Here is a 27935-nt window from a genome sequence, read left to right on the forward strand (position 1 = left end):
CACCGCTGGGAAAAAAGCAACTGTTTGCTAACGAACACGCAACTTTGCTGGCTTAAATGCTGCTGGGATGCTCGCTAAAGTACAACCACTTAAGACCAGATGTGATATGCCCAAAACACACAAATGTCATGTATTTGTGATTTGCACAAAAGTACAATGCCAACATTTTTAACTGATGACTGGGCTGTTTCATCACAGTGTTACTGTGGAAGGAACAGTTCGACATTTTTGGGAAATGTGCTTATTTAGTTTCTTGCCAAGAATTAAAATACTGACACCACATTCATATCATAGACTTTAAAAATAAGGTTCATATCTGTATGCTTAACATGAAGCTAATACTAGCAGCCAACTAACTTAGCTTAGCGTAAAGACTGGAAACAAGGAAACAGCTAGCCTAGCTCTGTCCACAGTTAAGCAAAACTCTAGTTAGCCAGGCTAACTGTTTCCCCCATAATGCTAAGCTAAGTTAGCTCAGCGAAGCTAAGCTAGCAGAGAACTAAGTTAGTTCACTGCTAGGGTTACCTTCATATGTAAGGGCTCAGGCCCACATGAGCAAGTGCAGGCAAGTGACTAAAGCCTGCCGAAGCGATAGTCGTGCTAAATATTGGCAGCACCTGATGTGACGGACACAGAAAGCTAGCTTGCTAGCAAATGTTGAGTACCTTGCTAGTAAATACCGCACAATAAATGTTTTTAAACTTTTATTGGTACACTGTACATTGTCTTACGCTCCATGTCTGTCTCCTGACTGAGGTCATTTCTATTTGTCATGACCAATATCAGACAATATCAGCTGGTTAAACATTGCAACAATTACTATCGCCTCCACATAACTTTGCTATTGGTTGAGGCGGCAACTTTTCCACTCCAAGTTCGACAAAGTTGACCTCCCCACGATGTGAAGATGCGAAATGGTTTTTCCACCAGAAGCAAATATTTTATTTGCCCCTCTGCTCACACTAGAGATGTACCGATACCACCTTTTCCTTCCCGATACTGATACTGATCCCTGAACCTTAGGTATCTGCCGATACGAGTACCAATCTGATACCAGCGCGTAAAATAAAAATGGATGGGATATGAATTGATGTATGTCTCAACTCCTAAATCTCCATGTAAAATATTAAGAAATAAATACATAATAGTAGAATGAATGCCATAAAACTTTTTTTTATTATCATTATCCAGTGTTGACACAGATCAAGACACAAAAAAGACATTTTAAAGGATACAGTAGAATGCTTTTTAAACTCCGCTCCATTTCCATTTGGTTTGCCTGTAGTGTGCGTATGCGTAATGACACATACGCAAACTACAGGCAAACCATTGCATGAGGCATTACGTGGTATCGGATTGGTCATAGGCTGTACTCGCCGATACCTGATACCGCATTTTACATAGTATCGGAGGTATTTCCGATACTGGTATTGTTATCGGTACAACTCTAGCTCACACTGAATACAAGTAAACAGGAGTTGAATATTCCCCAGTGTCAGTTTTGCTCATGTGTGACTGTACTCTAAATCAAGAGTGGTATCATTCTTCTCATTTAGCTAACTAACGTCAAGAAAGCAAAAAAAGTGTATTTCCCCAAGTGTCAACCTTTTCCTTTCATTTCAAGACACTTGGCAGCATTAAGCTCAATAACCCATATTTTTGTATATTACATTTTTATTTATCATTTCATTTTATTTTACAGGGGGATGGAGAAAACAATTACATTTCAAAATCATTTTACCATTTTTTCCAAAAGAAGTTTATTTCTTTTAAACTCACTAAGTATAAAGTGCGGCAGTGATGAGACAACAGTCCAAGTTAAGGAGGATTAGAGTGCAAGAATGTCTACACTGGCTTCTTTTTCATCTCTTGCCAATCAACACTCACTATCACAGGAAGATCCGTCAGTCTCAGTCGTCAGACTAGTGCAGCAGAGCGAAGCGAGACAAAGGGACAACACAGTGTCTCCCCTAAATAAAGATGACCTTGACGACGTAATCAGAGTCTTTAAAAGGCAGCTTCTGTAGCACGGGTGATTGTCATGTAAATTAATGTGGTGATGATACATTTGCACTGTTATCTTGTGGCCAGGGTGCAGGTTTGTGGGAAAAATAATAGACCCAAAAAAAAAAAAAAACAACAACAACAACAAAAAAATCGAACATCACAAGACAACCATATGGCAAAAGTTAAATCCCTTTTTTTAAAATTATTTGACTGATTATCAACATAAGTTAATGATGTGGATTTATATAGTTCAGACAGATATGGGTCAAGTCTCCCATGAGAACAGAGTGAAAAGCATGATGAAAATTAGCGATGCTCAACAGGAGACACAAGATGTGGCTAGAAACTAGCCATCCAGAGACAAAACTCATGACTATTAGAGTTGGAATTCTGGATAATGACCTAAACTTGATCCATAACATAATCTGTAAGTAGGTCCCTTTTTGTATCCAACCTAAATTTTACTTGTAAATCTCTCTTAAATGCCCTAAAATGCTTCAAATTCTGTGTGACATTAATTTCCCTTACCAAAAGGGAACATACTCTGAATGCTGGCCATAAAATGTGCTATACAATATCAGTAAAACAGGTAAACAGCTTCATCGGGATTACAAAAACAAGATTTGACATTTTTCAGTTTCTTCAAGGATTGAACATGTACCGTTCTTGGCATCTCATTGCATTTACATTTAAATTCACACACAGAAACAATAAGAACATAAAATGAAAGTAAATGTCAGAGGCCTTCCAGTCAGTTTAAGATATTTTCCCTTTTGGTTGAGGTAGGAGATTAATCTTCGTCAAATACTGAGTTATAGATATGTTTATATTGTGTAAGAACGACTGGATCGGTTTACGTTGCAGTTAGTGATTTTGTTATGTAATAGTAGAGATGAGAGATAACAGCAAAATATTTCCGGAATGGAAATAAAGCACGGCGGTGATTTGTTAGGTTTACAGACAGGAAGGCTGCACAAACATAAAGAAAAAGATAACCTCAGGATTTCTGGATGTTGCCACTGAAATAGAGACTCAACAAAAGGCTGAAAAACTGTGTTTCAGAGCTCGCTCTGATTAAAAGCTTCTTGTCCGTTTCACCGAACACACCCATTAACACAGACAGGTGTGGTTGGAAGTGAGCGTCAAACAGTTATGTAACAGAGTCCTGGAGTATAAATGCACATCAGCGCAGCTAGGTGAGAATTTTAGGGGATTTTCTGGATTTTTTGAAGTGGGGTTGTTTAAGCTACTTATCCGTAATCAGTGTATTACCTACAGTAGATTGCAGTGGGCACACCCCCAGTTTGGAGAAGCAGGCAGGATTGCTGCCATAGAGGCAAAAAGTAATGAACTGCTGTGGACTGAGGGCAGCAGCAAATGTATTTTAGATTTAAAATAATATATATCAGTTTAAGTGTATGCTGTATTTAAAACATTTTCACTCTTTGACCTTGCCATCAAATAGCCCTTTCAGACAGGGAGCTGTGGCCGTTATCTATGCTATGACTCCACTGACAAAAACAGTAATCTTTGCTCACAGAACACACAACCTACTGCAGCCTCGATTGGTTCAATTGTTTGTGTTATTGTGTGGCTCTTCTGTTTTAAAAGGTTAGTTCAGATTCACCAAAGTCACACAACAACACAAACAAACTAAACAATCGAGGCAGCGATAGACCAGCAGCTCCCGTGTTCTGCGGGTAATGATGTCAGGAAACTTTATTGGCCATTTTTGACAAACTGTGACACAGTTTGAACGTCCAGTTCACCTGCTATCCCCTTGACTAAAAGTACCACAAGGTACTGATCTCTCACTATTTTACCTGTAATTAATTGCTATTTAGTGAGCTGTCAGCTGCTATCCACTGTGCTCCGACAGGGTAGGAGCTTGATAGGCGTGTGCTCATTCGGCAATTACTGCTGGTAACATTATCCCACGCTGCTGTGTAAACACGGTGGCTCAAAATTAAGCTGCTTACTAGTCAAAGCGACCCAGGGGGACACCAGAGGTCGGGCACAATGTTTACGCAGCAACGCCAGCTTGGGTTGGCACGGTGTAACCAGCTGTAATCACCGAATGTGTGCTAGCTATCCTCTAACTTCCACCTGACCCTAGTGGTAGGCAATACAGAGCAGCGGCAACTAGGCAACTTGTGGCATGAATACCTTATTAGCTTTGTTGGGCTACAGCATAGTGCTAGTGCTACTACTTAACTGAGGAGCAACAAAATTAACAGTTAGACTGACATATGTAACCAGTAAAAATATTCTTGGAGGTTACTTGGAGTAACTCAGGGATGCACAATATTGGAATTTTTGCCGATATCCGATGTGGCGATATATAATAATTTATTTGGCCAATAACCGATACCAATATTAATATATCCACTTTTTTCACAAGTGAACTGTAGTGATCATCAAGTCTCTTCTGTAGTGGAACTAACATCCTATAATGCATACATACTCTTGTCATGATAGAGACATGAAATACAATACTTTTCAGTGTATGGAATAGTCATTCATTGTGCAAAATAAGAAAAAGCATGCTGGCCGGTTCATTTTAAAGCTGACATTGTCTGATGCCAATGATGTGCCGATATTATCATGCATCCCTAGAGTAACTGTTAACCATTGACATCCCTATCTATGGGGTAAAGTTACTAATTTTGTCATAGGAGTCTGGTGGCTTTAAAGAAAACAAATAGAAGTTTGACTTTCAGTTCAGTTCCCCATCAGGAAGAGCTGTCTGACAGCAAGGTAAAGCAGTGAAAATATTCTAAATATTGCATATAATTAAACTGTTGATATTTTTAGGTGGCTAAAACATGTTTTGCTGCTGCCCATGTCCACAGCAGGACATTGCTTAGGCTCTGTGGTGGCACTGTGCCTGTTTCTCCAGACTGGGAGCATGCCGACCGCCACCTACTGTAGTAATAGACTGACTATGGATAAGTACCTCATACAACCCCACTTCAAAATATCATAACTATCCATCTGAACTTGGAAGTCTGCAAAATGCAGTTCTGACGATTCAAAGCACAGACACTAAAACCATTTTGAATCCTGGGCCTTGCATTAGCCCCTTAGCACACACTGTTGAGTGACAGCATGGGACTGTACGGCGTGAAGTGTGCTGTATTATCAACCATTACAATTATCTGAAGTTGTGGACCAAACAACATGTAACATGTGCAACAGCTGTTCTCCTGTTACACACAATAATGCAGTCATAATTACGTGCAACCTTTCAAATCATTTCCCACACACCCCCAGTTCTGTGTTACGTTAGAATTCCTGGATCCTTTTAATCACGCTTCATTTGCGGCTCATTTGTTTTCAAGTGCTGTACGTGTGATCCCTTGTTATGCCGACTGCACCTTTACCTGGCATTAGGTCGGCCCTGCCGCTGCTGAGATGACTTGTGGTGTTCAGTGAGCCACTGGCTGCAGATATTCTGCATCACTGAGTCCTGTGCTCCCTCGGCGGCCTGAAGGACATCCTGGACCAACGGGCCCGCTCGGCTCGGCTCCAGCTTCACCGCCAGCAGGTACGCTGGTCGCAGTTTGCTGCACAGCAGGTAGGCTTTGATCTGCAGACAGAGGGATGATGTCATTAGAGTTAGAGGATGAGATGACTTTCTGAGTGTCTATAAACACAAATTTCAGACGTGAAGAGGATCATTTTGCTGGTTTGACCTTCCTGGACATTTTAGTGCATGGGGTGTTAATAAAATATAAAAAAAATAGGAAAACAAAATAATATCATTGATTAGAGGGAAAATTAGGAAGCCGAGTGAAGGATGACTTCCACAAGAAGAATAGCCAGCACTCCACAAAGTGACCTGAGAGCAGGGTAACTGTGATTTCTATGTTTATAAAAAAGCAGCCTCAGGGAAGAAAAGCATTGATAGTGACAGGCAGAGGAGAATATAATGCCATGCAGTCAGTGTTACCTTGCTTTCTGTGCTCTTGGCCTCCAGAATGAGACTTTCCAGCTCCTTGGCCTAAATCAGATAAAGGACAACAAAAGTCACGGGCATGATTTCTTATTATCATACACTCAAGGGTGAATTCACAAAGGATGGAATGCAGCCGCTGATTGGACAATGAATTGTGCATAGCTTGAAACCGCTATCTGCCCCGTCTCAGGGTCTGATTCACGAAAGATACTGCAGCGCAAACACGCTCATTAAATTTTGCTGCTGAATGCAGCTTGCCATTTGTTGCAATTACCATTGTGGCAACGTATAAATGATACAGAGACAGAAAGAACACTGAAATGTTAGGACTGTGAGCTCAAAACAGTCCTCCAAACTTCAGGCAAGGAAATTAAACGTGACAAAGAGAAACCCTCTTTAGGATTTAATGGCATCTAGCAGTCAAGTTGCAGGTCTGAAACTTCTCCCGTGTGCTGAGTGTCTAGAAGAACTACGGTGGCTGACACAAAAATGTGAAAAACAGAGTGTTTGTTTTGTCCGTTCTGGGCTACTGTAGAAAAAACATGGCTGACTCTGTGGAAGAGGACCTGCTCCATATGTTAATATAGGAGAGCTCTGTGTAATTTTAGAGTCTGAGCTCAATTTTAAAGCTCATTTTAATTCATTAACCAAAGCTACATTTATTATTTACGCAATACAGCTAAGGTACGACATCTACGGAGCCAGCGAGATGCTGAGAAGCTTGTTCATGGTTTTGTTTCCAGTCGACACTGTCCTACCTAAAACTGCCATTGCAAAATTAAAGACCATTCAGAATGCAGCTGCCAGGGTTTTAACAAAATCTAAAAAGAGAGATCATACAGTATCAATTAGGTTACTTGCGTAACCCCTGTTCTCTGAGTAGCATGAGTGAGCGTCTAACCTCGTTCCCGATGTGAGACATGAAACAAATGCTATGAAAGAGAACTCCCTTTATACGTAACCTACACAGGCACCCAGTATCTTTAACAATGGATTTTAAAGCCTTTCTATAGATTTTTAAGGCTCCATCACCTTATGACCCTCCACAAAGCCTGAGATCCTCCACAGCTGCTCTTTCAACAGTACCTAATGTCACTACAAAAACCTCTGGGGGTGCTTCTTTTAGCTACTACACCCCAAAAATATGGAGCACCCTGCCTTAAAATATTAAGACTTCAGTATTTTTTTTTCTTAATTAATTAATTCTTTGTTTTTTCTAATTTCTCCTGTTGCATAATTGTATGGTTTTATCGCTTTGCTGTGTTTGTATCTGCTGCTGAATTGTAAAGTACTTGTGCTGCATTCTGTACATGAAAGACGCTATATGAATAAAGTTCATTCATTCACTCATTTAATGGCTCATTCTAAAGTAATCCAACCCCAATTGTTATTTTCAGATGATGATACACTAATGAAAACATAGCTATTAATATTATGTACCATTTCTGCCAATAGATGCCCCTAAATTCAAAACAGCGGACCTTTAATATCCCAGTCTGCTGCCATGATCACGGTTAAGTCTGAGCAGGACACCCTTATAAATGGGCTTCAGTTACTAACTACTGTCTGAGGATGCTCATAATTTCACTGTTACTGCATGTGGCTGTTAGCACTGATCTTTCTGAAATTAACGTTTTTTGCAATGAGACTTATTTGTATACAAAAGGGGAATTTTGTGCCACATGTATTCACATAACTAAATTTAAATACTTGCAAATAGGTCAAGAGCACAGAGACGCCATTTGCTTGGCAACGCTGTTAGGGCTTTGAGAACTACACGGTTTCTTTCAGTCTTATTTGTGCAGGTTGAGCAATCGCAAAAGCCGTGCAATCCTTTTGTGAATTTTCTCCTTGAACCTCATCCTCTTTTGTTTTCTGTCACTCACATCAGCTGGTCCCTTATCTGCAATGGAGACGCAGCTGAGGATGAGAGCGTCGCAGTCGTTTTTGGTGGCGGTGCCCGATTCACCGACACATTTGAGCAGCTGCCGTACAGCTCCATACTGCCTCTGTCGAACAAGCCTCTGGCCGGCCCGCACGTAGACTGCCTGAGCCTCCAGCTGGAAGTCCTGAGGCAGGAAGACAAGGAGACAGAGAAGACAACACTTAAACTTTTAAATGGAAAACCACTGACAAGTAAACATGTTAAATTTACTTGACTATCTTCACTGTGTCAGATTTTATTTGTTGCTGTATTTTTTGTACAGTAAGTTAATCAGCTAATAAAGCTTACTCTTTATGCTTTCGTCTCTCTAAACCAAGATTATAAAACTAAATTCTTCTGCTGTTACAGCTTGACAGGTGATATGTCTTTGAACTGCTTTATCTGTTGTGAGGATGTGTCAAAACAGATTTGAATGATTTGCATAAACCGTTGCAAGAAATTTTGTCCTTGGGCAAAGAGGAACTGTTGTGTAAAGGAAACATGGTGGCTTATGCAATATGTCAGCAGAGGTATGCACTCTTAAAGCCCCTACAAGGAACTTTCATTTTGAGTTGATTTTGGCGTCCCTGTGGACAAAAGCGGTAGTGTTTTGCCGGAATGGAGCCTACATTTCCCATGAGTTCTAGCGCGTATTGTCGTAAAGACGCTTACCTGGCTCGCGCATGTGTTTGTTTTGGGGATGAATGAAACAACAAGACGGCAAAACTTCGCCCCTGCTCCTGTCGGAGCTCACCTCTGCTGTGCCCCAGCTCCACCTCCAACTCTTCGGTGTAAGCGCCACTGCCGCCGGGGTAAGCGCAGTGGTTGGCTGGTAAGGCTGAAGGCCAGTTTGGCGACCACTTCCACGGCTTCTTGGACTGAGTATGGAGCGGTGCCTCGCCTCTTTATTTCTCGACACTCGCTGGACCCTGTTGACACCTGGCTGGTACCTGTCGTCGGCTCGGATGAGGTGTTCCAGCCCTGCGGCGCCTGCTCTCCTCATCCCCACTGGCGTGGGGTTAATCTGCGCAACCTGCAGCCTCTGTTTGGTGTTTGTCCCCGGACAGCTAACGTCGTGGACTCACCAGCTCCTGCCAGGATTGGGCTGGTAAATGCTAGATCGCTAGCGAACAAAACGTTTATCCTGAAGGATTTCCTGACTTCCCGAGGATTGGGATTTCTCTGTGTGACTGAGACGTGGCTGACTGTTGGTGAGTCCAGTGCTTTCACAGAACTTTTACCCGATGATTGCTGCTACAGTATTTTAACTCCCCGTGGACATCGGGTCGAGGAGGAGGAATAGCGACTATATATATAAGAGTCACTATAAATGTAAGCAGCTAAGTAAGATGATGTGTGCCATCTGAGTGCCGTAAATTGTTTCGTCCTGGAAGCGACCTGGGGCAGACCTGGACACAGTTTCCTAAAGGTATGGATATACACTATATAGAAATAGCTTATCTTCACACCGATGGTCTCATTTGCTGTTGTAAGTCACGCACACACATCAGCAGAAACGAGAGACTTTTGCATATCCAGTTAAACGTTCCTTGTAGCAGCTTTAAATTATACAGGAGAACACATATTTGACCTCATACATAACATACCTGAATGACTCTATATGCAATGCCAAATCCCTCTTCTATGTTTTTGCCTCCGAGCATCACCTGCAGAAATACACATTAAAGACATGTTACAGGTTTTATAACAAACATTAGACAGAATGTTCTTATATCCACAATATACATGAAACATAAACACCAATTCTAATGTGGCCTTTAAAATTTAACATTAATTATACATATGTTTTTGAGTTCAACTTAAACAAATAACAATTATCATGTTATTTGCTATTTTTTAATAAAGCTTTCAGGTAAAAACATCTCACTTAAAGGCCTCAAAATATATGTAAATTACATTAATTAAAATTACATTCATGTGTTCAAAGTGACTTAAACTGCATGTATTCAAACATGGTGGGAGCACGAGCTAGATATCATCCAACACTGGGACTGTATCCACTTTAAACAAGTACTTTGAGATGTACATAACTCCCACATCTCTACTTCAAGTTTTAACACATGAAAAGTGTCAACAGTAAGGTAGTGGGCTATTTTAACAAACCTAAGACCCTATCTTTTACACTTGCTGCAAACAGTGAACAGTGCAGCACAATAGTGACTGCTAGTTTCACACAAATGCAGTTGTCATTTTTAGGACCCATGTTGTGAAAGTACCAAATGTACTCACGCCCATCTGCGCACCCATGGGTGCATAGGTCATAAAACGAGGTGTGGTCAGGTGCATTGTTGGTGTATTGCTTTTTTAAGGCAGCACACAGCAGTTGACCAGTTGACAAACAAAAACCTGGTCTAAAGCAAACTGACACTAATTTTCTGCTGTTTAAGGGATGCGTCAGAGAGTAAGACATACGAACATAGGCGGGCCAACAAAACATACACTCTGATTATACACACAGGGATGCATGGTTGGGTTGTGGTTTGGTTAAGTAATATGTCATCAATGAAAAAATATTGAATACATTCTCTAAAATGTGAACATAGCAGAGATCAGAGCAGAGCTGCAGTCTGACTCCCCATTAAGAGAGACACTGTGCACATTTACACACGAGAAACCGCGCAACTTCATTGATTATTTTTAAAGCTAAAAGTTAAGTTCTATGCCTCACTTTACGCTAGCAAAAGTGGAGCTGGACACACCCTAAACACACTTGTGCCATGCACTTTAGACCATCGGCTATAGATCTTTTAAATGGGGCCCTTTGTGGATTATAGATTTTTAAAGACAGCAAGTGCTGAGATAATGACAACAGGAACCTCACCTTGCAGGCAACCTCAATTTTCGTTGGGCTTCCTCCAAACAGTGTAGGCGGTGAGCTGGATCCAGGGGACTTGGAGGAAGGTGCACTGGTTTGTGGCGCTTTGGAGGAGGTTGTGGTCTCACAGCGGTGGAGGAAACGGGTCACCTCTAACTGAAGCTCAATTGTGTTCATGTGCCTAATAAAAATAAGGCAGGAGAGGTTTTTACTTTTAAAAAACAAGACCAAAAAAATCAAGAGGTGTAATGGAGCAACAAAAATAAAGCCACCAAGATGAAATTCCGTTTTCTTTTTACTTAATAAATTCTGATAAAGAGGTTAAAGTGCAGATTTATTTCCATCATGTTAATTGAAATAAAGACAGATTGAATAACCTGGACACGTCACTGGATGACATCATTTTCCTGAATGAGTTAACCTGAGACCTTCTCCTCCCAGAGCCCCGTCCTTGCTGCTCCTGCAGGTATGTCCTCAGGTGCTCTTTGGCTCTGACCAACCAGCGCTGTACAAGGTCAAAGTTTAAGGTCAAGAGCAGGGTCAACTTTCTTTCTTCTTTCTTTCTTTCTTTCTCAAGTTTTGTGAATTGCTTATAACTGTGAGGAAAAAAGGGGTACCTGCTGTTCTCCTAGCTGTAGGTACGAACTGGCTCCATGAGTGAAGAATCGGATACACGTCATGGCCGCACGCACATGATCCTGTCCAGGTAAACAGCATTTCACACATTAAATGGGTATTACACAAGTATTATTTAATTATCTGATACTATCACCACAACATCACTCGTAGATGCAAAATTATAAATTTAAAACAAATGTTAATTCTTGCCTTATTGTTCTTTTTTGAATTTTTGGGCAATTCTAAATTCATATTAAATTGATTATATGGAGCAGTGGTTCTCAACCTGGGGGTCGGGACCCCTTTAAGGAATCACCAGATGAATGAGTTGCAACATGATTATAGTGGAAGGAAAAATGAAAAAACACACAAAATTTTGTATATATCAAAATTTCTCTCATCTTTTCCCTGCAAAATTTTGAAGTTTTACCTCTTTAGGCCTCAGCGATTGCTTCGTATTGAAGGTTCGTACAAAAAAAAGTTGGGAAGCACTGGTTTAAACTTTAATCAGCAATTATATGGTGCACGTCTTAACCACTTTCAGTCCACCGTAAATACAGTCTCTGAGTGAAGACAGCATGTTTCTCATGATAAATTATTCAACGGAATCACACTTCAACATAGCAACAACTTCCATTTCTCCAAAAAATACACTTACTTAAAAATACCTCTTATTTAATTCCTTCAGGCTTCACTACATACATTTTATGAGTCCAAACAGACATAATTAAACTGCAACTTAAATCACCGCGAGGCAGTAATAATAGTTTTAAGAAACGCCTTTGACGATCCCCAGAGGGAAAATTTGCACTTCAGTCATACATCCAATGTTATGCAATTTGCTGTGCATTTCGTGCCAAGATTTTATTAAATACTTCTGCCTTGTTAATGCAGTGTATTATGTAATATATCCTGTCCTACCTGTTGTTACTGTTGTCATTTAACGTTCTAGGCATATTTTGACAGCAAGTAGACCAGTGCCTCCTCGAGGCAATTTGGTGTCAGTAATCCATCAGTGCATCAAGTTTCACCATAGAATACTGCAATAGCATCAGTTACGTGTAGGTAGTGTAGTAGATTTACGAGTTTATATTTTATAGAATTAATTTTAAAGCAGCTACAAAACTTTTTATACTTTAGCTGCTATTGCACACTACATAGTTTAAGCCCTGATTTTCCCCTCGCTGACAGTTTTTGGAGCTCCCTGTCCTGAAAAAAGCAACAAATCAGAGGCAAACTGGCTCCATGCTTGAAAATTCAGTAATCAAACTCTATGTGTGAATTGACCCTTCGCTAAGCCCCGTCCCTCTGTGACAGTCCGACAAGCTGTCAGATTAAGCATGAAAAATGAAAGAGTGATTCCAGAGAGAAGCAGACAGAGGGGTCTACAGTCTGTGTTTGAGGGATATATCCAGGATGTCAAACTGACTCAGCAGCAACAACAGGTTAAAAAGACAAAGATAGTTAGAAGCTAAAGCCGAACTATAGGCTACAGATCACAGTGTAAAAGTGAACCACCACATCACTGCTGATCGCCACACAAGACAATGAATATAAAGGGAAACCTTGCTGATTTTCAAACAACTGTGTGGCATGGTCCCTGTGCTACTGACAGTACCCAGACCTACGCCAACGGACAGGCCAGGATCTCCAATGCTCATCAGCGCACACTGTGATGACACAGAGCTGGTTGAATATCAGCAAAGTTTCCCTGCTTCCCTTCACTGGTTCCTGTACAGCAGGGTCGGTCTTTGTTTCACTGTTATAATCATTAAAAAGCAAAAGCAGCATGTGTATACATTCAGTAGGCTATATCTTCAGTAGCTAGCTAGCTAACCCTACACTTTTCAGGGTCTGATTTTGGTTTTGGATCAATGAAGAAACGTATATCTTTTTCCAACCTCTCCAGGTAACGAGTATCATTAATACATGACGTGCCCCAGGCACAACATTTAGCTCCAAATCCACAAAACCAGCCTGAAAATGAAGGAAATCTGAAACCACTGCATTAGAGTCAATGGAGCACAGCTGAGTTGCTGGGTGGCCCGGTGCTATGTTATGATTGGCCAGTCTGCGTCCAGGGGCGGGACTTAACAAAGGATCAATTACAACTAATCTTATTGAAAATAAAGATAGAAAAAAACCATCAAAGACTCTAACCATCATAAACTGCTGGAGCTGGTAGAGAGTGTTGTAGTATCCTCGTCGCTGCAGGAACTGGCAGGAGGCAATGAGGTATCGGCCGCATGTCTCCAGACCAGGATCAAGTTTTTCCATTATGCCCTGCAGCATGCCAAGACGCCCGTGCTCCAGAATGGGCTGCAACACGCCCTCTATAAAAACCTCATCTGGGCACTCCTGAGCAAAAATAAAGCAGAAAAACATGCCTGACTTGTAATATATGTCAATTTTTTCTTCTTGGAGAAAGACAGTGAGTTTATATTCAGAGGTTAACGTACTCAATTTCTGTACTTGAGCTACTTGTTCAACTTTTTGAATGAAACTAAATAATGAAATAAAATAAAACACACTGAATGTTGAATTAACAAACATGCTTAAACTTCCCCTCAAGTCTCACCTTGTTCAGCAGGTACGTCAGGGCCTCCGTCATGCAGTCATGACGCATATAGAAGCTGATTAGAGCCAGGTGAGTGCCGTATGTGTTCAGGTAGTAGAGACACTCTTGGTGGAGGTTGCTGCTCTGTGTCTGACCCTCTGGTCGATCCACAGGACCGGCCTCGCACAGGGCACCCTCCAGCTCCCGCAGGGACGCCAAGATGTCCTCGTCCTGAGACTGACACGGACACAGGAACACACAGTCAGCACATACATCACACAACACACATTTTTGATTCCACTTGAAACTGGTGGAAACAAGGGCGGGTATGCTAGCTAGCACCAAGGTTGCAAAAATCTGAATGGAACTGGTTCAAAATCCAGAGCTAATTAGGTGGAAAGGGAGTAATACTGTACTGGACAAGGCTCTCTCATTTGAAACTCCAGTGTAATCCATGCCAAAAGAAGCCACACATGCCAGAAATTACTAGCGTCCTCTCGATGTGACGGAGCCAAGACCCCCTGTCACCAAACAAGATATGGGAGATTCCTGTGGTGTCATGTACCAGAGCTGAGGCTGAAAGAGGTCTTGCACATTCTGTATGATTCCAGTGTGTGCTCACCAGAGTGACTTCACCTCACCTCTGCTGTGCTGTGCTATCACAAAATATACTACAGAAATATACTGCAGAAATGTTTTGAGGAGGGACGTGAATTTTGTATTGCTGCACATGAAAAGCAAGCGCAGTGTCCACCTCAGATTTTATATGAGACAGATTTAGCAGTTTTTTCTTGATTAGGTTTTAGTTGTGATGCATGTATGAGTCACTGAGCTACCTACGTATGTTTGCAGTTGGCGTCATTGTAAAAAATCCCCACCTACTACTCCAAGTTAAAGTATTTGGTAAGTTTTCTTTGCAAAGACCAGTCAGATTAGTTTGACTGATAGCTGCATTAAAAGGGATTAGGCTTGCATTACAATGTCAATTTGGGTACATAGTAGCATTGACAATGATGGTGAAACATCTAACTGGTTTACAGTGTTGCTCTAATGCAGGATTAATGACAGTAATTACAAAAGGAGAGTCTGATGCAAGGCAGCACACGTTTTCTGCTGCTGTATGTAATGACAGTGCGAGACAGTATGCACTAAGCAAAGATGCTGGCTGGATAAATACTAAGACATGTTTTCCTACTGTGCTCAGAGTGGGCTGTACAGTTGTCTCCAGGTGCTGGACAACCTCCTGCAGCAGCAAGGGGCCCAGGTTGAGCTGGTTGCGGTCCAGTGGAGCCTTCATGAAGCGGGCAAACTTCTCCCTCGCTCCTGAGAGGTTCCCCGCCTTTAGAGATGCTATCCCCCACGCCTGCCACACGCCACCAGGGTCCAGGCCACTCTTGGTAGACACCTAGCAGAGCAGCCAAACAACCGGAGACAATGAGAACAGCCATGGATTTAACTTTCTGGGAGTTTGTATTTAAGGGTTTTAGACAACAAGTTCTCTGTGACATGATGGTCTGAGGCTTTTTAAAACTGATTTATGGGCCAATATTTAGAATATTTTGGCATGAGCAACTTTGAATCGTCTTAATGGCAACAGAAAATCAGTCCTATCAAAATCAATTCCATAAAAAATAAACTGTAAAACTGCTGCACCACTTACACATAACTAACCCTACTGCAGTATTCTATGGTAATACTTTATAAACTGATGAACTCCTGATATCAAACTGCCTCAAGGAGACACTGGTCTACCTGCGATCAAAATATGACTGGGAAATTAGCAACAGATGTTAACAACAAAGGTGAGGTGTGCAAAATGTGGGACACTGGGTTTTAGAATCACGGTTACACAAGCCAAATAAAAATCTTGGCATGTACTGTACAACAGATAAGAATATGAAACACAACCTGTGTGGGAGGGCTGTTTATTGCATAACACTGGGTACATGATTGAAGGGAGCATTAGAGGCATATCATAAACTAGAATTACAGTGTCATTCGTGCCTGGCGTGCCTCCACCAACCAGTCAATATGCAGATTACATCTGTGTTGGTCAAGACTTATCATACTTATATAATCATATAAGTAGTAAATATCATATAAATGCATTTTTTGGTAAAATGGAAGTTGTCACCATATTGACATGAAGGATTTGAGTGAATAATGTCCACTGAAAATGTGCTGTCTTCATTCAGAGAACGTTTTTACAGAGGACTGATAGAGTTTTGTCACCTGAAGCTCGATATTTGAAAAATTAATGAGCTGTGGCGGACTGCAAGAGGAACAGGACAGAATACAAAGTTGTAGCCATGGCAGTAGACAATGCTTTAAATATGGATGCTGCTGCATAGAAGCTACATATTCTAAAACATGGGTGCTTCACACACATCTTCAACCTGGCAGCACAGGAGATCTAAACAGTCACCAGTTTCAAGATTTGTGTCGCTAATTTAGTATCTGACCAAATGTCTCCTCTCCTGTTTCTGATTTATGTAGGGCTGGCACAAAAAAGACACGAGTAGTACCCAGTGCCTGACCTTGAGTTTTCCAGGCGGTTAAAGACGCTGCATGTGTTCAGCCTCTAATTTCCAGGGCTGGCACCTGCGGTTATTCCACAGGCTAATGAATAACATGTCTGGCAGGAAATCCAAAGTGTGGGATCATTTTGAGAAGGTGAAGGACGAACCCAAGGTGATATGTAAACTCATCTTCATTGGTCGACTACAAACATGACGTATCATCTGAAACATGGAAGTAGCTACATGCCCATTAGCCCACAGCGTCATTAACAGGCGGCTCGCTCAGTGTGTGACGTGCACTTGTAGATAAAATATAGGCCTATATTAATGAAGGTTCATTAGTATGGTTTTGTATTTCTCTGTAATGTAGCACAGTGTTAACAATGTTACTGATACTATTCTTTCTCACACCTTCAACTCAAACCATTGTGTTGCCCCGCCCAAAATATATATATAATTAAATTAATATGGTAAACATGCAGGCGACTAGTTGACTAACGGCCCTAAATGACGACTATTGGTGGACTAGAAAAATTCTTAAACAGGGGCAGCCCTAGATTTATGGTGTTGTGTAATGGCCAGGAAAGTGTTTCTGCAGAACATTATGATGTCACAGTAAGCTGACCTTTGACCTTTTTGGATATAAAATGTCATCACTTCATCATTCTATCCTATTAGACATTTGTGTGAAAGTTTGGAATAATTAGTGCATGAATTTGAGTTATGGCCACAAATGTGTTTTGTGAGGTCACAGCGACCTTTGACTACCAGAATCTAATCTGTTCATCCTTCAGTCCAAGTTTGCACAACATTTGCAGAAATTCCCTTGAGACATTCTGAGAAATCACTGTCACAAGAATGGGACGGACCTACGGTCAGACCCGAAAACATAACACCTCCACCACAGTTGTCTCACACGTGGAGACACGACAATAAGACAAAGAGAAACTGCCTCACCTCCACTGCCAGCTGGTAATGCTCTGCTTCCAAGAGCTGGTTGCGGAGACGTGTCACAGCAGCAGTCTCCAGGATGTCATCCAGAGATGGAATATATTTGTAATTGGCCTTCACTAGAATTTTGAGCACGTCTACTTTGCTGATGTAACTATGGAAACAGAGAATAAATAAATGTAGAAACAAAACTGTGACGTGCTATTTGTGTGAGTCACATAAAGGACGACGCACAGACAGTCAGAGACCTTCCACAGCTGCAACAACGCATGAGATGACTACGCTAGTAGGGACATGTAGGCACATGCAAGGAGTATCAATGAGTTTAGATCTGTTGGAAGTCATTTTAACAGACTTCCTGTGGTTGACAACTCATCTGACCACCATGACCGCTGGCCTACAAAAACTGTCTCATCTAGGAGTTGAGAACAAACAACTTAAGCTGCAATAATAAATATGTTTTAGATTAACAATAATTCACTGACTAATCACATGCACACAATGTGCCTGTGCATGTGCCAAAATGTTTTTTGACCTCACTCAGAAAAAGACAAAATTCCTACTAAGCTGTTCACATGGCTAATTAAAATATACTGTATATTCCACTAACAATTCTGTTTACATGCAGCCGTGCTTATTCAGATAAAAGTGCCCTGACATGTCACTGATCATGTCAAATACAGTTAAGGGGAACAGCTGGAGCATTTTGTGTCTTTACATCAAAATCCGAACTTTACAAAGGTTTCAACCAGTTGCAGACTTGTTCGATCATGTGAACACAGCCTCCCTCTTTCATTCCTTCAACCACCTTCTTGAAATGGTCAACGCTGGGATATTTACGAATATCCAAAAAACTGTTGATATCCAAGTCTTTCATAATCTTTAAAAGTAGGTGTGTTTCTTCTTCTTCCGATCAGAAATGTGGGCTTTTCTTTTGAGGACGCAGCTCTACACCAGCCTTGCAAACTGTTGGTTTGTGTACAATGCATAAAGCCGACCATAAACATGCAAGAGGCCATGTGTCGGCAACTGTGGTAAAATCCACAAATGAGACGCATATTCTGAATTCGCTGTATACATGTCCAAAGAATACTCCTAGATAATAATACGAATTATACCAGCATATCTCATATCTTAATTGGAACTGCTACTGTACAATCAGCAATGGTTAGTATTCAAAATATTCAAAGAGAATATGCCGTTCACAAACACAAGGAATTAGTCAAATGTCTCACATAGTGTTCTTAACAGAAAAAAAAATTCATCCAGATGACCTAGAGTTACCTCTTACCTGTCACACAAGGCCAGATCCTGGTTGCGGCCAACCTTAACAAACATCAGCTTAGCGCTAAAGAGCAGCTGCCGCATGATGTCGGTGAGGAGGCAGGCGTCCACCTCTGGATTGTTCAGCTTACGTGACAGAGAGCGGCAGTGGCTGATGAGCTGATGACCACAGGCTTTCTGGTCGCTGTGTAGTGACATGATCGCCACGCAGAGGTACGCACTGGGAGCCTTGGGGTTTCAGCAGAGGGCCATAATTAGTCTTACTGTACTCACCAGGTTAGTTCTACTACAAGATGACTGAGTGACAGAAAGGTGCTCTGTCAGCCATCTAAATGCCAAAAATAATCTCAACTTCAGGCTGCACTCAAACATAAAATGTATTTACTGTCTAAAACAAGTGACTAGAAACTATGAAAGACCCAAAAATGACCTGTGTAATGTTGAACATTAAAATCCAGACCTGTTCATAGTAGAACTCAGTCCGCAGCAGCTGATTCTCTGCAGAGTTTGTGCTGAGTTGAATCTGTCGTTGGACTACTTCAGGTAGATGCAGCATCCCATCAAGAGCTTCCTCTGTGACCACAGGGCTTCCAGCCACTGCACAAAGACAGAGAGCAGAGAGAGACGGGGGGGGGGGGGGGGGGACATGAGACTACTGTTTATTTCCAAATTCTTTGAGATATTTTGGGGGCTTTCCGCCTTTATTCGATAGGACAGTCATAGTGTGAAAGAAAGAGGGGTGGGTGACATGCAGCAACGGGCCACGGGTTGGAACCACATTTGTACATAAGGCACTTACTCTACCACTTGAGCTAGTTAGCTGTCAAATTACATGTCATTATATCTAAAACACATAGTCCCATGTGCCCAAAGACTCTATATCGTATGATAAGAATATGGCTGTTATCTCAGAAACTACGAGAGGCACAATCAAGTAATTGGCATCTATGATCTCATAAGAATGAATCTCAAAGTCATGCTCACATATGCAGTGAAAAAACACATACCGAAGACCAATTAACACAATGCAGCATTTTCCTTAACTGCTCAAAAATCCTGACTTTGACGATTGACAGAAGTCAGATTTTTTTCATGTAATCTAAAAATTGCGAAGTTGTACTGTTAGATACTTGCCCAAAGTATATCTGTATCAGATTGCAAGACTTTAGACCGATTTAAAGACATGTTTTTCCTTATCATAATAAAAATGACATTTGGACACAAATGTTTACCTTCAGCCGGTTCCAGCTCATCGTCAGAACTGCACATGGAAAAAAGGAAACAGCACAAATGCATTTTAAAAACACAGTTACATGTTTGAATTTAAATTAATCTACATCCGACGGATTCCCCCCAGGTTTTATTCTGTCGTATTGTTTTTCAGGTCAGACACTAGAAAATTAACTTAAAAGTGCTATAAGGTTCAGTTTCCAATACACTTGGATTCATTCTAGGAAAGTGCCCAAAAACAGTGGCTGACAACTACCTGTCAAATGCTCTGAATGTACCCAGAAAGTTGTAAAATGAAACCAGCTCTCATAATGTTTTTGTTTTTGTGTCCTTTCTAGATTATGCCACTAGGATACTTAAGACTCCAGAAAACTCTGTGGTCTGTGAGGGGCACATTTAAAAGCATTTTGTTTAAGGTTTGCTGCACTTAAATCTGCAGGGTCTTACTCTGGGTGAAAGTAGGCGTAGCACTGGTCACAGACTCTGACTTCTTCTCCCGGGCAGCCCTCAACAGGCATCTTATGCTCTGAACACGCGTGACAAACCAGACGGCCACATCTCCGACAGTGATGCCGTCTGTTGAACTGAAAAAGCAAAAGTCAATGTTAGTCTCATCAGAGTTTCCTTTAGGGAGGTCAGATATTTTTATTTGTCCCTATGGGGGAATTTGTTTTAGACCTTTATATATAAAATCTTTTTATTTCATGACCACTCACCATGGTGAACCTCTCACGCTGGCAGACCATGCACATGTGCTGCTTAGTGTCAGGGACCCAGTCTTTGCGGGCAGGGGGTTGGTCTGGAGGCTGGAACTTGGCAGGCGAGCGGCGCTTTTTCCCTGCAGAGATTCGATCCCTCTCCCTGTCCGTGCTGTTTGAGGAGGAGGTGTGTGTGGGGGTGCTGCCTGCAATTAACCACAAAACAGGAAACAATCAGAAAAATCAAGAGGAATGTTAAGTTTCATCCCAGGAACAGTAGTTGTACACTTAACACTAAATTCACACCAGAAACACCATAGAAAAAGAACTTTATTCACATTTTTAAAATCAATATCTATATTTCCTTGGGCAAGAACGTGTAAACTCCAGCGGTGGTGTTGTGTGGCTGATTATACAAGCAGGGTAATCTCTTACAACTGGTAAAAATGTCTGACCTGTAGATGATGCTGGGGATTCAATTCGAACAGATGAAACCGAGCAGCCATCTTGAGCAGGACACTGCGTCAGCATATCCTGGAGGCTGATCACAGAGTCTGAAAAACAAGTTGCTATGGTCATTGACTGCTAAAATATAAGCTTCAAAATTTTACAACAAAGTACTTCAGGAAGCACAAATACATTCTGTGTTTTAAACCACCACCGATTTTAAGCCAAAAATAATTTATTTGACAAAATGTTTTGTATTCACACATGGTGCCTTACGGTACGGTTGGGCTTGTTTTTTTCAAACTCCAATAGAAAACATTTCAATCACCCTAACCCACTCTTTGCAAACGTTTCATTTCATGTGTCCTGACTGTCACCGTACAACGTGCACTCATCACTGACCGGATCGAGATTTCTCTCTTGGGGCGTATGAGAAGTCAAGGGCCTTGGAGGCATAGTCTGCCAGAAGCTTATCGATGTCCTCAGCACCAAAGCCAGCCTCCTGACCAACCAGGAGGCTCCTGAGAGTTCGCACCACCACGTCTGCCCAGTCCACCTTTAGGTTCATCAGCAGCTGCTCGAGCATCAGCAGGGGCTCTGACAGCAGGGGGAAATACTCCTGCCTGGCTGCTGGAGGCAGAGTCAGCAACACCTGGAGGATAAAACACATCAACTGATATTAACACAACCTGAAGACATGGAGCAATTCAGCAACTGTACCACTATCTACAACACATATAACTCAGGTAGAACACTTAAGTTGTCATTTGCTCATTGCTAGGAGAATTTGGAATACAGGGGCCACATGCATAAAACTGTGTGTGCATACAAAGACAGAAATGTGCACGTGCATGCCTTTTGTCAGCCATGCGTAAGCCTGATTGTGTGTCATAAACCTCAATCATTGTGGAGCTGGGCACACGTGCACATGCCTCACTTCCACACCCATAGTTTGCTATAACTGGATATGGAAACGCCCTTAAACATTGCTTTGCATATCAATAGATACTTGTGCCTGCTCCACTCCTCATTAGATCTGTCAATGAGAAGAACAGTAAAAAACAAGAGCAGTTTAACCGACTGTGTTACATTAATAAGATTCTCCAATGGTGCCAGAGCAGCTGTTATTACGCACGGCTGCGGATATTTGCAGCATCCCTACCATTAATTCATCACATTTCTGCAAACCCTTATTGCAGTAAAATCTCACTTATCATTAGAATTAAACAACAAAAGGATAATAAGTGATTCATTCATAGTGCTCATGTTGAAACTGACTTTAGAAAGTGCTTCACAGTTCAGGATCAAATAAAAGAATCATTAATGGGAGATTATGACTCAAATGTAAATAAAAAAGAATGATAAATCATAAAAATATTAAAATGAAGTTTATAAATCTGCCTTTGATTGACATTTTAAAGAACAATGTTTTATTATAAGGCTATATCTCTCACCTTATATTTAATATTTACCTTTATGTCACCTGCAGCCATCTCAGCTTAAACCGTGGTTACACCTGCTCTGACGTCTGTGTGAGGTGTGCATATTCTAACTGCACATGCTTTCTTCACAAATGGCAGTTTATATGTGGGAAAAGGTGTGTACATGTTTTTTGTGCATAAGCATGATAAATAAATCTGGGCCCAGGACTTTCAAACTGACCAGAAGATAATACTCAATAAGAAAAACTTCTTGGGGCGTCGGTGGCTTAGTGGTAGAGCAGGCGCCCCATGTACAAGGCTGTTGCTGCAGCGGCCCGGGTTTGAATCCAGCCTGTGGCCCTTTGCTGCATGTCGTCCCCCCTCTCTCTCCCCCTTTCACACTTACCTGTCCTGTCCATTAAAGGCAAAATGCCCTAAAAATTATCTTTAAGAGAAAAAAAAAAAAAAAAACAAAAAACTTCTCAACTGGTGAAATGGTAGAGCTCGTCTGTTCCTGCGCAATAAAATTTTCAGAAGTGAAAAGTTGCAAAACCATAGGCCAAGGTTTAGTTGCGTGCAAGACTGGGCGTGTAACTGAGTTGCAAGACAGGATTTGTTCATTACCTCTAAAGGGAAATGACTGTCTGTGAGTGACAGTGCAAACATGAATCACATTATCTGTCCTTTGAATAAACTCCTGTGGTTACAATACCACTTCAAATGTATACACACTTTAAATCAGAGCAATCTGATGACATTGTTGATGAAATTTGATTTGTCTGAAGTATAGCTGTAAGGTGTGTTCCAGCACACAGCTGAGGAGGTGCTGCAGGTATCACTGATTAATACTGTAAAAAGTTACATCAGTGCACATTCACAAACCTTGGAGCCCAGATGGAGGGCATGGATGTGCCGTCTACGTGCTGGAGACACCTGCCTCTGGAAATGCAGAGTGAGGTAGTCGGCCAGGAAGTGACAAGCAGCTAATCCGGGGCGGCGGTCCAGAGCTCGCTCACAAACATCTAGACCGCCCACAAAGTCTGAGAGGCCTTCAAGCAACTAAAAAAAGTAAGTAAGGGACAAATGGACAAAGGAAATTAAGACAAAGACAGAGAAACTTTGACAGCAATAACTGAGAAAATCATGACTGAAGAAGGTAAAGTTTGAAGACCTTATACAAACTATCTCCTCTAGATACAGTGATACAAATCTACAAGGATCCGTGTTTGTGTTGTAAGCATCCGCCTGTTCAGTTAATTACAAGCCACGATCAAATTCATGTTCCTACAAAATGGTGACACTGTTTCATACAGCCTAAAATAGATTTCTATGTAAAGTTAACCAGACATTAAGTGGTCTTGACCTGGAACGCCTCGTCTGCCTGTCCCTTCTCCAGCAGATGAAGCAGATGCTCAGTCTGCAGCTGCAGTCTCAGCTGGTCGGATACAGGATAGAGCTCAACCCACTGTGCACACAGAGCAAACTCCTGCAAAAAAAATAACAGATGAATCATACTATATTCTATGAATGAATAAATATGTGTTTTAGAGATTAAGGTGTGTGTTCAGTTCTGCGTTCCTATTTGACATCCTTGACAGAGTGTGTGATAGTTTAAGTAAACGCTTGCAGATGCGTTGCACGTACTTTTGCCTCCACCATCGTCGATAACATGGACTCAGAGTTTGTCTTAGACTGAGTCCTGAGCTCCTGCCAAGTAGTCCACGGCAACGGAGGCTGTAGATTCAACATCTGGGACAGGAGAAGAATATAATTCTTGGCACGTCACAAAGGAAATGTCACATTATGTCACAGAAGAACACAGCGCACAGTCATTCAAAACTAGGTCATGTAGGGCATGTAGATATCAGATTAAAAGTTCACCCAGGTACAAAACAATGACTTAGGTCAACACTGAATGAATACTTCTCCCACCACTGTACATTTTTTTGGACATTAAGAATAAATAACTTAGTCTGAAATGTACCCAGTGATAGATGTCCAGTTCTTTCTTCTTCAGCTCTAACTCTGTTCTCAGCGACGTCTCTGTGCTGGTGTCGTTGAGGCAGAACTCAAGCAGCTCCAGGCAGGCGGACAGAGGCCAGCGCTCCAGAGCCTGGAGGGCAACGCGCGCTCGCAGGTTAGCATCCTGTACACGAAACAGCTGACCGATTCCTTCCTCTCCATCTGAACATCAAAAAACAAGACAAACAACATTTTAATTATATTCAGATCAACTGCAAAGCAACTACTGCTTTTGCTTTATAGAGTAATTCACATAAAAAACACTGAAAGAAGGTTTCCAAAATGATAAGTGATAGCAAAAAGAAAAACGAGAGGAGATTCTCATGTGCAGAAAGTAAAAAAAATATATATAATCTGCTCAATAAATTCAAAAATACAAAAAGTACGGACTTGCAGCTGCTCTGGACAGCAGTGCATTTCACGTTAGGTGCAGCTTTCTCTCTTTTCTGCATTCAGTGGTTTCTCCTGTTTTTTCTTTGAGTCAGAACATGTTAAAATATTTCATTTTATAATGTAATCATTTTCTTCTTACAAAACAGTGACGCCATTTTGTCCAAGTCTCTATTGAAAAAGAGATTTAGATCTCTCAGGTGATAAACGTGAAAAGCACTTTTACACTACATGTCACATTCACCCATTCACACACACATTCATACACTGGTGGCCAAGGCTATCGTACACGGTGCCACCTGCTACTCAGTAACCATTCACAAGCACTCACACACTGATTGAACAGCCATCTGGAGCACTTTGGGGTGTTCAGTATCTTGCCAAAGGATACTATGACATGCAGAGTGGAGGAGCCAGGAATCACACCCCTGATCTTCAGATTAGTGGATGACCTACTCTACTCTGAGCTACAGTCGCCTTGTGAAAATGCACATTACGTTTTTCAGATAACACACTGTAATGTCAATTTGCTAGTTTTGTCCAAAAACCCAAGATCAATTTACTGCATGTATTAACGTACAGAGATATTCAGGACATTTTATTGGGGACGCTGACTTTTATCTGAGAATATATGGGCCTAAAGCTGAAGGAAGTTCTTTGTTGCCCCAGTGTACGTAGGCTAGAGTAGTATTTATTGGTTTATTTTTAAATAAGCAGTCTTATACACATGAGCTTGTTGACCAGACTGATCTTACTTGGAATATAATGTGTAAGCAACAGTAGCCCATTTTCATCAAAAAATACTATAAATCTATATGCCATGATGATGTCATTCTTTAAATAGATATTAACTGTTTTTACACTGGAATTTCTCACATTTGTTCAGGACACTGAAATCTTTCAAGAAAACGGCAGCAGCATCAATTTATCTCTGACAGAAAACCTGTATAAAACACAGAAAATGAGTAAATCTGCAAATATTAGGTTAAGGCTAAGAAAGTGTCAAAACTTTTTTGACCAAAAATAATGTCACCTGAGTATTTATTTGGTTGGATGCCATATTAAAAAGGTGTACCACCTGTAACCTAAGCTGTCCCATGAACTTCCATGTGCTTCCTTTTGTTAGAATATCTTTACAATCACTTCTCACCTTCTAATGCAGCACAGGCAAGCAGGCGGTCTCTCAGCACCCCCTCCTGGCTGCAGCCTTGCCCATACAGCTCCAGCAGACTGAGGGCTCGGCCCAGGTCTCTGGAGGACAGAGCCTTCTGGAAGGCCTCAGCAGCCACAGCCTGGGCAGTTTCTTCTTGAGGCCCAGACAGCAGGAGGCTGACGAGTGGTTTCCCACAAACAACCGCTCCGAGTCCAGCCGAACCTTCCTCACCCTCACGTAACAGGGTGTCCAGTAACGGTTCAACCATGGTGTGAATGTACGCCCGGAGAATAGGGAACTCCTTCAGGAGGTTATCTGCTTCCAGAGAAATCTGCTCTGCATCTAGGATGACTTCTTTACGGCTGCTGCGGAAATAGCCGGACCATCCGGAGGATTGTGTCCGAGCAGTTTCTCCTTTGCAGGCGCTCAGACACGCCAGTGTGGCCAGTAAAGGAGAGCGAGACTTTAGGAAAGACAGAGCTGACGGCGTGAGGAGAAAAGATGAAGGGGAAGAGGAAGAAGAAGAGGAGGAGGATGACTGAGATGGTGGCGAGGTGGAGAGGTTGGTGGGTGTAGTGGAGGGGTCGTCCACTGAGGCCTCGGACTCAGAGCTCGCATCAGACTGAGGCTCTGTGATTCCCAGAGTTGACATGTGCTCCTGAGCATGCTGTTGGAGCAGGACGGACAAACTGGAAACACCGAACACTCCGTCATCTTTCTTGGCCTGACCGGAGTCTCCGTCATCACCTGGACAGGAAGTCCACACAGGCAGAGTCTCACAGCATCGCTGGACAATCACCTGCTGCACACTGAGCCGCAGACCCTCCTGCTGCAGCAGGGACAGCACTCTGCAGATGAAACAGGACATGAATTAGTTAAGTGAGCTGTTGCCTTCTACTCTGTTTGATCTTCTCATTTCACCTCTATTATATTTCCACTCTTTAACACCATCATTAAAGGGAAACTTCTGCTTTTTTGAAGTGGGGTTGTATGAGGTACTTATCCACAGTCAGTGTATAACCTACAGCAAATGGCGGTCGGCATGCCCCCAGTTTGGAGAAGCAGGCAGGAGTACCAACAAGCAAGCTAAGCAATGTCCTGCTGTGGATGGGGCAGCAGGAAAAGATTTTATACACTTAAAAAATATCAGTTTAAGTGTATGCTTTATTTTGGATATTATCACAGCATGGCAGGCCTTTCCTACGGGGAACCGAGCCTGTTATATCCATCTATGCTCTCTTCAACGCTACCAGACTCCTTTAACAAAAACAGTAATTTAACCTGTGAGTGTGAATGGTTGTCTGTCTCTATGTGTCAGTCCTGTGATAGACTGGTGACCAGTCCAGGGTGTACCCTGCCTCTCACCCAGTGTCAGCTGGGATAGGCTCCAGCCCCCCCGTGACACCCAACAGGATAAGCGGTTACCGAAAATGAATGAATGAATGAATTTAAACAAACAAACAAAAAAAAAACGAGAGGAAGACGAGAGATTTCTTTGCTTGCACCAACAACAAGGTGAACTGTTAATGAAAGTAAAACATGTGTATACTGCAGTCAAGGCAGTGGAAAACATATTGGGAGACATTACAAAGCAAAAGTTTAACATATGAGAGCGACACCCGGAGCATTATCCATCACCTGAGGAAACCATGGCAATGGGAAAGGAGCAACCACACAAGAAGGACAAGTTGACCTCGCTATCATGTTTTGACACTCAGTGCCTGATTAGACCCAAACTGGAAGGGAACGTGAATGTCTTTATCATCATTTTCAAAAGTCTCCATTTCTGACCATCCAGACGAAAACACAACCCTGGAATTCTCAAAGTAAAACGGAGTCAGCAGCACTTTTCAAAGGTCTTCATTTTAGGTGTACCAAAACTCTTAAGTAGAGTGCACACTAGGCGGAACGTAGCAGTAG

The 27935-nt window shown here is 41.8% G+C and overlaps 1 protein-coding gene across 2 annotated transcripts in view; it reads right to left on the reverse strand.

The window, feature by feature from the left end:
• Positions 1 to 2119: 2119 nt before the first annotated feature.
• Positions 2120 to 27935, reverse strand: part of zfyve26 (zinc finger, FYVE domain containing 26) — a 42803-nt gene continuing 16987 nt past the window's right edge. For both annotated transcript variants that reach the window (XM_049596976.1, XM_049596975.1), the window contains exons 21-43: positions 26013 to 26863; positions 24435 to 24634; positions 24095 to 24199; positions 23814 to 23936; positions 23333 to 23509; positions 21432 to 21681; positions 21038 to 21136; positions 20601 to 20788; positions 20332 to 20468; positions 19887 to 19915; positions 19115 to 19251; positions 18662 to 18882; positions 17377 to 17524; positions 15096 to 15305; positions 13922 to 14137; positions 13504 to 13701; positions 11343 to 11423; positions 11103 to 11230; positions 10732 to 10906; positions 9497 to 9556; positions 7852 to 8034; positions 5960 to 6010; positions 2120 to 5596 (exon numbers count right to left, since the gene is read on the reverse strand). In XM_049596976.1, coding sequence (XP_049452933.1) covers positions 5387 to 5596; positions 5960 to 6010; positions 7852 to 8034; positions 9497 to 9556; positions 10732 to 10906; positions 11103 to 11230; positions 11343 to 11423; positions 13504 to 13701; positions 13922 to 14137; positions 15096 to 15305; positions 17377 to 17524; positions 18662 to 18882; positions 19115 to 19251; positions 19887 to 19915; positions 20332 to 20468; positions 20601 to 20788; positions 21038 to 21136; positions 21432 to 21681; positions 23333 to 23509; positions 23814 to 23936; positions 24095 to 24199; positions 24435 to 24634; positions 26013 to 26863 — 4177 coding nt within the window. In that variant the 3' untranslated portion in view covers positions 2120 to 5386. The remainder of the gene's footprint in view (positions 5597 to 5959; positions 6011 to 7851; positions 8035 to 9496; positions 9557 to 10731; positions 10907 to 11102; positions 11231 to 11342; positions 11424 to 13503; positions 13702 to 13921; positions 14138 to 15095; positions 15306 to 17376; positions 17525 to 18661; positions 18883 to 19114; positions 19252 to 19886; positions 19916 to 20331; positions 20469 to 20600; positions 20789 to 21037; positions 21137 to 21431; positions 21682 to 23332; positions 23510 to 23813; positions 23937 to 24094; positions 24200 to 24434; positions 24635 to 26012; positions 26864 to 27935) is intronic.

The sequence above is a fragment of the Epinephelus fuscoguttatus genome, linkage group LG14 (assembly GCF_011397635.1).
Source record: "Epinephelus fuscoguttatus linkage group LG14, E.fuscoguttatus.final_Chr_v1".
In the NCBI taxonomy this organism is placed as follows: domain Eukaryota; kingdom Metazoa; phylum Chordata; class Actinopteri; order Perciformes; family Serranidae; genus Epinephelus; species Epinephelus fuscoguttatus.